At 50.7% G+C, this 12,021-nt stretch overlaps 1 protein-coding gene across 1 annotated transcript; it reads left to right on the plus strand.

Moving 5' to 3' along the window:
- Window positions 1–274: 274 nt before the first annotated feature.
- LOC137142281 (glutathione S-transferase Mu 1-like) lies at window positions 275–11,017 on the plus strand. Its single transcript, XM_067531545.1, has 8 exons — window positions 275–436; window positions 2,947–3,025; window positions 7,860–7,924; window positions 8,350–8,431; window positions 8,699–8,799; window positions 9,462–9,557; window positions 9,681–9,791; window positions 10,688–11,017. Exons 1-8 carry the CDS (start codon window positions 401–403, stop codon window positions 10,781–10,783), a joined length of 666 nt encoding a protein of 221 aa, XP_067387646.1. The 5' UTR covers window positions 275–400; the 3' UTR covers window positions 10,784–11,017.
- The last annotated feature ends 1,004 nt before the right edge of the window (window positions 11,018–12,021 follow it).

The following is a 12,021-nucleotide window of genomic DNA, read 5'->3' on the forward strand; positions in this document are numbered from 1 at the left end:
AGGGAGCAGCCAGCTCAGCAATGAGCTAAGTTAACCTGTCCAGGCCCCCGAGAGATAGTGGGTGGAACTGGTCGTTCCTCCCTCCCCCGGGAGCGTACAGGGCAGAGGGTTGCGGAAGCGCTGGCGAGAGGGATCTGCCGGGCTGCCCAGGAGTGCAGACTGCCGCGCCCCAGCAGAGCCAGGGCAGGGGTAGTCGGGTCTCTGCAGGATTCAGGGAGGATCCTCCCACGCCCACCGTGACCGGCCTGGGAAAGCCAGTTTGGCCGGACTGGCAAGTAACCGGATTCCGAGGCTGCAGCTGGAGCTCGATTTCCGACCCCCTCGACACTTCCCCCAGCCCCACACAACGGAGCGCATCGGGTAGAGGGGCACAGAGCCGCGGCCAGATCGGACGGAGAGCATGGGGGTCATTCTGGGGTACTGGGACGTCCGCGGGGTGAGTAGGGGCAGCGCGGAGTGGGGAGGGGAGGGGGCGGGATGCAGGAGTGAGAGAGGCAGTCTCCTAGCTTGGGGGAGGGGTACAGGAGGGGGCAGGCAGCCCCCCAGCTATGGGAGAAGGGTGGGGGGGGGTATGGTAGAGGGGCAGGCAGTCCCCTAGCTATGGGGAAGGGTAAAAAGGGGGCAGGCAGCCCCCCAGCTATGGGAGAAGGGGGGGTATGGTAGAGGGGCAGGCAGTCCCCTAGCTATGGGGAAGGGGTACAGGAGAGGGGCAGGCAGCCCCCCAGCTATGGGAGAAGGGGGAGTATGGTAGAGGGGCAGGAGTCTCCTAGCTATAGGGGAAGTGTGGGGGTGCAGGAGTGGGGCAGGCCGCCCCCTAACTATAGGGGAGGGGTGGCGGAGGTCTGTGCAGGGAAAGGTACGGGTGGCTCTACCAGGTTTGCTTGGGGTCACGTGTCATGGTGGTAGCCAAGATTTCCTGCACCCCGTCTTGTGCAACTTTTGGCTGCGGCAAGCCCGTGCTAGGGGGATGGGCTCTTGCAAGCCGGTCAGTTGACATTTCAATCTGAGCCCTGGGGGGAACCGCGCCTCTTAGTGTGAACCTGCCCCATGCTCTTAGCTTTTTTTTTTTTTAAGTTAAAAGCTTTCTCACTGTTAAAGCACAAATTGTCAACATCATGTCAAAATCCACAAAGCAAGTAACCTTACAGCAAACCTCTGCCTTCTCAAGCAGCCCTTCTTACTTTGCCTAGTTGTACATTTCAATCAGCAACTGACATGTTTTCATCAGCTTTTATGTACAGTGAAATCACAATGTGTCCACCATTGTCCTCCAGGCCACTTTCCCTTACGCCTCAGTCTCTGCAGTGAAATGCTGATTAACCCTTCCACCCCCAGGCTCTGACTGGGCACTTTATTTGCAACAGTCTTCAAAAGTTTTGTTTCCCAATAGCAGGCGTTTGGGGGGGGGTGGTGAGTTTAGTCCCTGCCAGTGGCTGGTGGCTGGAAGGTCAGGATCCCCATTGCAATTTTGCATTAGTTGTCCCATGGCCTCAGTAAGAAAGGCCCCCTTGGGGCCCATGGTGGCTGCCCGGCTGTTCAGTGCAAAGCAGTGTTCCCAGGTGGCAGCACCTGTCTCAGCTGTGGCTACAGGAACGCCAGCGCTAACCCAGCACCCGTTGCTGCTGCCTCGAGCAGCCCTCAGTTCTTGCTGCCATGCCAGCCCCTCCTCCACTGAGCACGTGGAAACCTGTGTCATATGTAGGAATGGTGAGAGCTCATCTGAGATACTATGTGCAGTTCTGGTCTCCCATGTTTAAGAAAGATAAATTCAAATTGGAACAGATATAGAGAAGGGCTTCTATGATGATCAGAGAAATGAAAATCTACTGTACTAGAGGAGACTCAGGGAACGTGGCTTGTTTAGCCTAATCAAACAAAGGCCGAGGGAGATATGATTGCTCTCTACAAATACAACAGAGAGATAAATACCAGGGAGACAGTTAAGGGCCAATGTTGACGCAAGAACAAATGGATATAACTTGAGCATCAACAAGTTTGGGCTTGAAACTAAATGAAGGATTCTAACAAATCCGATCAGAGGAGTGAAGTTCTTCCAAGGGGAGCAGTGGGGGCAAAATACCTAATTGGTTTCACAACTTACCTTGAAAAGTTTATGGAAGGGATGGTCTGATGAGATTGCCTACAATGGCATGTGGTCATCTGAGACGGCTAGTAGCAAAAATCCCCCAATGGCTGGAGATGGGGCACTAGATGTGGAGGTCTCTGAGTTACTCCAGAGAATTCTTTCCCAGGTGCCTGGCTGGTGGGTCCTGCCCACATGCTCAGGATCTAACTGATCGCCAGATTTGGGGGTCAGGAAGGAATTTTCCCCTGGGTCAGATTGGCAGAGATGCTGGGGGTTTTTATGTTTCCCTTTGCAGCATGGGGCATGGTCACTTGCTGGTTTAAATTAGAGGAAATGGTGGATTCTCTGTAACTTGAAGTCTATAAATCATGATTTGAGGACTCCAGTAACTCAGCCAGAAGTTGCGTATCTATTACAGGAGGGTGTGGGTGAGGTTCTGTGGCTTGTGGTGTGCAGGAGGTCTGATTAGAGCAGTGTTTCTCAATGGCCAGTCCATGGACCAGCACTGGTCCCTCAGATCTCCTTGACACAGTATAGGAAGCCGGTTCCTGGTATCAAAAAGGTTGAGAAACATTGGATTAGAGGATCAGGCTAGTCCCTGCTGGCCTTAAAGTCTATGAGCAATACAGGTCCCTGATTCAATCCCCTCTGTGGTGTGTTGGCTAAGATAGCAGCCATCATATATGAACTGTGTATGGTTCAGGGCTCCAGTCATTGTGACTAGTGGGCAGAATTGGGTTGGGAGGAAAGTCAATTTATCTTGCTTTTCTTTGGTTTTTTGGAGCGGGGCAAGCTCTGGGCTCATCCAATGGAACTGGAGGGGTCCTGAAATGTAAATGCTCTCCTGTTTCTTTCTGCAGCTTAGTCACGCCATCCGACTGCTGCTGGAATACACGGGCACTCCTTTTGAGGATAAGCAATACAGCATCATCGGGGAAGGTAAGGTGTCATGGGTGGAGTTCACGCCTCGGGCTGCACTAGACTGCAACCTGCATTATCTTTTGCAATCTTGGCAGCGAACCTGTGCGGAGACCAGTACTGGTGTGGGGAGGGACACGGAAGTGGTTTGGACCAGTGCCAATGCATTGACGAGCACATTGTGAGAGAGGAGTGGGCTGTTATCATTAGGACTAAGGAATGTTTTAAGATTCATGCTCAACAGTGTTAAATAGTAATAAGTGTCCAGGTCTGTTAACAGCACTGAATGCATTTGTTGAGCTGGCATCTTGACTCCCAAATTACCTTACGGCAGGCCCTGCATTTAGAGTCTAAACTTGCTGAGAGCAATAAAGAAGCTGATGCTGGATCAAGCCCGGATCACAGCTAGAAATTGCAAGCAAATCATTGATTCAGGCCAGATTGTCCACCGCAAAAATCAGCCAAGTTGCAGTTCACAGATCACACCAGGCAGGAGAACAGCAGCTTTTGCTACCACCCCTGGAATTATCCAGTACAACTCTACAGAGTTAGGGGTAGAAATCAGTTCTGAGCAGACTGTAACCTTAGACTCGCTGTTAGCCATGAGCTCGGTGGTGGTGCTCAGGTTTCAGCAGCTCGGTGGTAGAAGCTGTCTTTTACTCTCTAGCTGGGGATGGGATGTAAGGATTAATCAGCTAGCGAGGTCAGTTCTGGAGTGCCTTCTGTACAGTCCCTCTGGAATTACGTTAGTGCCACTCTTACGCTCAAGAGGCTCCACTGGTGGGACTGGGTGGAAAATTTGGCTCGTGGGCTGTTAGACTTCAGGAAGGTGGCGTGTCTGTGTGCGCATGCAGTGTGGGGCAGGATGGCTGGAAAGGAGATGCATTACTGGGGTCGAAGGACCCTCTTCTCCCTCCTGCCTTAGTTCACTCCTCCTTCAAAGTCTGGTTCTACGTGTCCTTGGGGCCTATATCTGCTCCCATTTGCTAGCTGCTGTTGCTTACAGGGTCCAGTCCTGCTCCTGTGCCAGTTGACAGCAGAACTCCTATTGCTTTCAGTGACAGCAGGGATTTGCGCTATATGAAGCCAATGCCCTCTATCCTGAGCTGGCAATCCTCTGCTGCTGTAAGGGACGGACTTTGAGGTACCAAATTCCAGTTGGAGTCAATGGCAGCTGGGGTTGTTCCTCAGCCCTAGGCCTTTTCCATGTTCCAGCCTGTTTCTAGAAGGCAGTTTTGTAACTGCCACTTCCTCTCCACATTCCCCAGGCTTGGATTAACTCTTTGGTGGCTGCAGAGAGATTCTGTGACTCTCCACCAGGACTAATTATTCTCGTTGTTTTTGCTGTGTACAGACTAACACGGCTGCCCCTCCGGAACTTTATTCCCACCTTGGTTTTTGCTGAGTCACGCACCCCTAGCTCTGGTTACATAATTCTGAAGGTCAGGGGCCTGCTCTGAGCGATAATAAAACCCAGCTGTGTCCAAAGAAATACATTGTCCCTGAGCAAAAAGTGGAGCTGGAATAGTGTGTGGGCAGGGAGCGGCAAGGGGGAAGTGGTGAGGTCAGGTTGCTTTTGGGCACTGATTCTTTATTATAACGATATTGTACTTTTTTGTCTCTTTAGCATCACGATAAAATTAGGGCTCTCAACTTCCCAGGGCATCAGGAAAGTAAAATTCCCCTTTCAACTGAGGCACAGAAAGGGCAAGTGTCTTTGTGTTAAGGTCACACAAGTTTTGTCTTCATCACCAAAAGGTGTGGTAGGTTTGGTTTGTTTAACAGTTATTTATCTCTCTGTAAACTCAGGTTGGAGACTTGCCTCCACCAGAATTTTACATCGAGATAGCAACTGCAGTGCAAAAACACCCTTTCTTGCAGTGAAAATCAAGCCACAGTGAGTCAGTGACAGAGTGGGAATGGAACCCAGGTGTCCTGTCCTCATGCCAAGCCTGTGCTCTAACCACTGTGCTCTGTCTGGAAAAGAACTAGCTGTACACCGAACAGTGAAATCAAATTCTGGCAGATTGTCCCTACACTGAGGACAATCATAGAGTCTATGCTCTGGCTGGACTCGGGACCACGGCTGGAATCTGTAGAGGCCCCCAGGAGGTGCTTGTCACAAGCAATAGCATCATTTGTGTTGATTAAAGATAGGTAACATTTACAATACCTGCCTTTCATGGCTGGGGACCCAGGCTGGGCTGGGCCAATGCTGGCCAGATAGCAACTGGGCCTAACCTCAGCATTGGTGGAAATCAAGAGGAGTGCTACTGAAATCAACGGGCCAGATTCTCAGCTGGTGTAAATGGGCAATGCACCATGGAGCTGCATGGATTTACAGAAGCTCAGGGAAGACCTTAGATTTGTATCAGTGTGAGTAAGTGGCCCATGAGGACCAATGAGTGTTCTCAGGAACGCGGGCCCTGCCTCTCCCCTTTGGTTCTGCTGGTTTTATATCCTCCTTGCCCCTCCCAGTAAAGTCTCTCAGGGTCAGTCAACACTGCAACTGGAGGTGTGACTGCTGCGTGTGTGTGTATGAGCTCTCCTGGGACGCTGAGTACGTGCTCGGGCATCTGGCCCACACTGACACCGCTTCACTGCTGTCGGTACCTGCACTAGCTAGATCAAAGCCAGCCCAGCTGTGGCCACATGTGCTGCCCTACATTGCACTGGAGCCAGACCCTATGTCCCAGGTATTGGAGGACGGGCAGCTTATATCCTAGTTAAGTCTGCACTAGTGGGGATGGATTTGCCGCACGTTGATTTCATAACCAGCATGTAAAGAGACATTTGAGCACTGATAAGGCAAGCTAGATTACAGATGGCCAATGACACTTTGCATATTGCCCTGTGTGAATCTGAAGTGGTGAAGATCTGATATCAGCAGGGCTTACTGTGCACTCTGCCTGATTGCCAAGGGGACCTGAGCTGGCAGGGAAGCCGTTAAATCCAGACACGGAGCATGATGCAGTGAGCTGGGCTATCTACACTAGTTACAAAGTCCTAAGGGGAAAGTGCAGGTTTACGGTGCTCAGCAGCAAGGTTTCTATGGGATCCAGGTGCAACCAAGATTTCTGTAGGATCCATAGAAAATTCCTGTTGATGCCACCTATCTTAGGTCCTCTATGGCCCCCGTTATCGTAGTATCTGAGCATCTCACAGCCTGTACTGCATTTAGTCTCACAATCCCCCCAGTGTGTTAGGGAGGTACTATTAGTCTCTCTGGGCCTCAGATCCCTGTTTTACTGACAGGGAACTTGGGCTCGGAGATGCTCAATGATTTGCCCAAGGAAACCCAGGGAGTCTGTGGCAGAGCAGAGATTTGAACTCAGGTCTTCCAAATTCCCAGGCTCATGCTCTAACTATTGGATCATCCTACTAGAGAAGGGCTTCCAGGGAGGAATTGTCTTTTATTCTGTGTTTGTACAGCACCTAGCACAATGGGGCCCCATTCTCAGCTGGCTTCAGGCACTACTATAATAAACACCATACCAGAACCACACGGTAGCCTTGGCAGCAAGCTGTTTAATTTTGCTGCAGGAAGGTTTGTAAATGGCACCTTCAGCAAATGAAAGACCAGTGCAGACAGATGTGAGCGTTGGCCAACAGGATCCGCTGTGAGTGCTTGATGTTAGGCACTTAAATAAGCAGCAGGACTTTTCTCAGAGGTGCCGAGCAGCTGCATCTCCCAGGGATTTTGACAGGGGCTGGAGGTTGCTTGCTGCTTCTGAAAATCAGGCTTCCATGGCCAGGTTTGGCATCTAAAATCAGAGATCACTGGTGAAAATTGTGGCCATTAAGTATCTTAACACTGCAGCACTGCTAAGGAGCTCCTTAGTGCCTAGATGTGCCAGTGTTCTTTTCCTGTTTTTTCCTGGGCCCAGATGACCAGCTGTGTGTCCAGAATGGTACTATTTAGGAAAAGGGGAGGTGGGGGCTTTCAAAGTGGCCTGGCCCACAATGTCAGAGCAGCCCAGCCGGTGCTCTAAACTATCAGAGCCTTGAGTGGATGCTCTGCTATGTCAGAACAGGCATGCCCCACTCCAGGAGCTGAGCAGAAGGGTGGTATAGGACTGTCCAAGGGTTTTTCTGGTGGGGAGCTGTCTGGGTTCTGGCCCTTTTCTGCTGCTAGAGTGTTATAAAGGGGCCAGTACATGGCCAGCATGGAAGCCTAAGTCTTTCTCCAGCCAGGACTCTGGAGCAGTGTTGAGTAGAAGTGAATCATGGGCCAGGACCCTCACCCCCCAGCTCCTGGGATGTGGGGAGAGGGAGAGAGCAGGGGAGCTCTGCACTGGAGGAAGGACAATCTCCCATTCTACTACCAGTCACTGTTGCCTTTCTGACTAAAAGTGCAGACTCTTGGCCTAAGGCACTAGGGTAGGGCAGAGAGAGGAGGCAGACAGGCAGGCAGGAAACGGGGGAAGGGAAGATGTAGAGGGTGAAGAGGACAGGAGGGAAAGGCATGCAGAGGGTGTGGGAGTGATGGGGGGAAGAGATGCAGTGGGGTGGGTGTTTGTGGGGTGGCAGTGATGGTTAGGAGATGCAGTAGAGGGGATGGGATGCAGTGGGCGGGTGGGAGTGGAGTGGCAGATGCAGTGGGCGGGTGGGGTGGGGGAGGCAGGGGAGAGATGCAGTGGGGTGGGTGTTTGTGGGGTGGCAGTGACGGTTAGGAGATGCAATGGAGTGGTTGGGATGCAGTGAATGGATGCAGGGAGTAGGGTGGGCGATGCAGTGGAGGGAGGTGACATTGATTAGGAAATACAGTGAGGTGTGGGGGGTTGGTGGTAAGGGAAATGCAGTCGGGTGTGGGTCTCCATGCCATAGGACTTACCATCCTGCTCTTTTCCCCCAGGTCCAGAACTGGATTTAAGCCAATGGACTAACGAGAAAGAGAAGCTGGGGCTGGATTTCCCGAACGTATGTGGCTCTTACCCGTGTGTCACTGGGGAGGACGGGGTCAGAGGGGGAAGGCTTGGTCAGAGGCTAGCAAGTTTCATGGCTGGCACTGAGGCGGAGCCAGGCTGTTGGCTGGGGAAGGGTTCCCCGCTTTCCACTGTCCCTCGGCTGATGCAGGAGTCTCAGCCCTCGCTGTCTTTGCAGCAGGGAGCACGGGGCCATGTCCAGCATGAGTGCGATGAGTGGTTAGGCATGGCCGGAAGGTTAAATGCTAGGCACTGAACCGTGAATCTGGGGCCCTGCTGTCCACCTGCTCTCACAAGCAGGGTAAAAAATGGGGCAGGGAATGAGTGCGTCTGAGTACACATGCATGGAAGCGCCCTCCAAGCGTAGGGTAAACGGGTGAGGAGAACTTACTCCCTGACACCCTCTCATTGCCCTCCCAGCTCCCCTATCTCATTGACGGCCAGACAAAGCTCACGCAGAGCAACGCCATCCTCCGCTACCTAGCACGCAAGCACAAGATGGGTGAGTATCACTGCAGGTTGAAGGCTTGTCTGCAGAGGGAAATTGAGAGGAATAGCTCTTCTGGAATAGGTCCCATGTGGACACTCTCTAGTCCAGAGTAAAAGTGATGGGCAGTAGTTATTCTGGAATAGTGAGATTATTCCAGAATAGCTGTGCTGGTCAATTTCCCCTGTGAAGACAAGTCCTTAGATGCTAGTTGAGATTTAAACCATGCTGGTGCTCGGGTTTGCTAAGCCTCTCTGCCCCTGTGTGTGTTCTGGCTTCCAGCTGGCGAAAGCGAGGAAGAGATGCAGAGAGTGGACATGCTGGAGAACCAGGTGATGGATTTCCGCTTGAGCTTTGTAAAGATCTGCTACAGCCCTGACTTTGTGAGTGCATCCTTGCTCCCCTGGGGTGTGGGTCAGAGCTGGAGTGCAGCAAATGGCTCCGGAGGGTCACATGGGGATAACGTGTCGCTATAATCCAGACCTTTACAAGCCTCCATTAATTAGCTGGGAAGAGGAGTTATTTTATGCCCATTTTACAGAGATGGGAGAGAGAGAGAGAGATAGGTGAAGTGACTTGCTTGAGGTCCAACAGTAAACCAGTAGCAGAGGCAGGATTAGACTTTGAAGCCTCCCTCGTTTCAACACTGCATGTTCCTCCAGCCCACGGTGCCTCCTAGACAAAGAGAGGTGGAACTGCTGGTCACAGGGATTATGCATCAGAGCAGACCAGTCTGTGAGGTCCATTGCCTCCTGCCCCTCTTTAGCCACAGCCTCTTCCTTCAAAGGAAGGTGAATAATTTCTGTTATGCATCAGGCTAGTTACCTGATGCTGGCCTGGGAGGCAGGAGAGTGTCTGGGATGGGAGATTACCTGAAGGGATCTGAAAGGAATCAGTTTAAGCCCTGAAGGTTGGGATTGAATTACCCTTGTCACTGCCGTGGCTGCATTAGAAAGCTGTAACTGAGTTGCTCTGGGGTGATGTAGATTGTGAGGATTTGACCCACAGCTCCCATTCCTCTATTTTCCCTTTGTCCCTTTTGCAGGAAAAACTGAAGCTGGAGTTCTTGGAGCAGCTGCCTGGGAAGCTGAAGCTGTTCTCCCAGTTCCTGGGGGACAGGCAGTGGTTTGCTGGGGAGAAGGTATGTGGCTAGAGAGAGACTGAGGATGCTGCTGCTCCATGTTAAAGAGAGGCCGGAGATGGGAAGTTCAGATCTGGAGGGCTCTGATCTGATGCTCTGCTTGTTTTCATTCTAATTCCCCAGCTCACCTATGTCGACTTCCTCACATATGACATCCTGGATCAGCAACGTATGTTCGAGCCCAAGTGCCTGGATCAGCTGAAGAACCTGAAGGATTTTCTCGACCGATTTGAGGTAAACTTGGCCCTGCCTCCCTGTGACATGCTGCTCTCTTGATCTCCAGGGCTGGCCATGCTAGTTCCAGTTCTGCAATGTCTGCAGCCTGTGACCCTTTGTCAAGTTACTCTTCCCAAATGAGGTTGATAGAAGGTTTCCATTCTAAGCCTTCTGCACCCTTTGTCTTGTCAAAACCACCACCTACCTCTTGGTCCTTTTCGCGATACATGGAATCAGAGTTCACCTTAAACAGGAAGTGTTCACTCTGGAAGGCAGCCACACACTAAAGACACACAAGCAAGTTTCCGCACAGCTCAAGTTCCAGCATTGTCACCCTTGTAAAGAGCTCCAGACAGGGAGCTGGTGAACAGCACATAGTCACTTTGTAGCTGAATAATATATTGCAAGTGCACATCATTATAGTCCTGAATTTCTCAAGCTTGGTTTGTGGGCAGAGGAGCTTTTAAAAGAGCAGAATGAGTTTGGAATCGGACAAACTGTTTTTGAGATATGGAGCTTTGAGAAATGATAGAACTTCCTGCTTTCAGAAAGTGCTTCATTTGATCCTAAACCTACAGCAGCTCAGCAACTTTCCGAAGTGCTGGGTGAAATCAATGGGAGTGGTGAGTGGTCAGCAGTTCTGAAAAAAATCATGTGCTTGGGGCCTGATCCAAAGCCTGTTAATGACTGTGTCAAGGCTCCCGTTGATTTCAGCAAACTTTGGTTCAGACCCTAGGTCCTCCAGAAGAATTGGGTCATAAGACATGTTTGACAAGACTTGGCTGCCTGCCTTTCTAGTTTGCAATGGGGAACAATTCTCAAATAGCAGTTTTGGCTGCGGGGATGTGTAGGGGCATGTGAGAAGCTGATAATATCTCTTTATGTGGATGGATCTTCTTTTGCTTTCCCTATAGGCGCTGGAGAAGATTGCTGCCTACATGAACTCTGGCCACTACATGAAGACTCCCATTTTTGTGAAAGTTGCCCAGTGGTGCAACAAAAAGGAATAGGTTCAACTGGAGTCAAGCAAGCTTCAAACAACCCTCTTGGCATTAGCACCTATGAATCCAATGCAGCATCTGTGAAGGAGACAAAGACCCCTAGGATTCCTCTACCTTGCAAAGTCCCATTAAACAGCAAATCAGTAACAGCTGAAACCCACAAGCCCTGTTGTAATCCTTCCTGCTAAAACTAGCTGTGTGATTTCCCAGTTACTGGCTAATGAAAGCATTTTGATGACTGTATCGTTGTCTAAGTTTATTGGCTCTCCTGATTTCTATTTGTTTTAAAAAATAGATCTCTGGGGAGTTCTGATTAGCAAGACTCCTCGGTATTCACTGAGCCTTAGTTCTACTTTTAAACCTCTTCCAAGTTTCACTGTTCATCCCAGCCTGCAGGCCAGTTCCTGCCTCCATGTGAGCTCTTCAAATGGCCTCATGGCTCTTTGAGAAAGGTGCTGAGCACCCACCACTCTTTTGAGCCCGCATGCATTTGAAAATATAAACAAAAGGATAATTCTCCCCTCCCCTTAAATCTGCTGTCTCCTGGAGCCACTGTACATGCGCAGGCTTGTGATCACAGAACAGAAAGAACATGATGTTCCAAAGGGGGAATCTTCAGTCCCTTTTGTGACTAGAGCCTTATAAGGTGGCTAGTTCCTGGGGCCATTGTGAGAAAGCCTCGATGTCAAATCCAATGCATAATCAATCTACTAATTAAATCACCATCCTCCCCTACTGAGAGAAAGCTAGAAGCACCTGATCGGGTTTCTAAATGCACTGCACCCTGCAGCTCCTGTTTGTGACACAGAGGGCCAGATATCCAAAGGAAGGCAGTCTGGTCCCTCCATGTAGGTACCGAAAGCAGGGCTAAGCTGTCTGGAAGCCTAGTCCCAAAGCACTGAGCTGCTGCCCCAACAGGCAGGCTTGCACTCCACTGCGAGAGCAAGTAATGAAGTGCTTGTATGTACTGGGAGCTGCAGTGGAAGCAGCTTAGGGAAAAACAGGCTGGATCTGTACAACTGCAAAGAACCCAAAGGGAATTAATGGAGAGTAGCAGGAAGCATCCCAAAGGCATTCCAGCCAGGTGGAGGTTTTGAGCCTTATGTAAATCCCTGGCCTTTCAAACTCCGAAATTACAGGCTTCTGCTGCTTTAGCTAAAGGAGATTTCCCCTAGCTGGCAGATGTAATATGTCCTTTATCTACCTGGGGGCCCAGTTACTAGCAGATACCATCATACACTTGTTCC

This window comes from Emydura macquarii, unplaced genomic scaffold, assembly GCF_026122565.2.
Source record: "Emydura macquarii macquarii isolate MOO-44397 ecotype Brisbane River unplaced genomic scaffold, CSIRO-AGI_Emac_v2 contig_3220, whole genome shotgun sequence".
NCBI lineage: Eukaryota > Metazoa > Chordata > Testudines > Chelidae > Emydura > Emydura macquarii.

What these genes read in the sequence shown, in the direction of transcription:
- LOC137142281 (XM_067531545.1), top strand. Translation starts at nt 401, where the DNA reads ATGGGGGTCATTCTGGGGTACTGGGACGTCCGCGGG. An exon ending in AGTGGTTTGCTGGGGAGAAG is followed by an intron (nt 9,558 to 9,680) that starts GTATGTGGCTAG and finishes CTAATTCCCCAG; the next exon opens with CTCACCTATGTCGACTTCCT. An exon ending in ATTTTCTCGACCGATTTGAG is followed by an intron (nt 9,792 to 10,687) that starts GTAAACTTGGCC and finishes CTTTCCCTATAG; the next exon opens with GCGCTGGAGAAGATTGCTGC.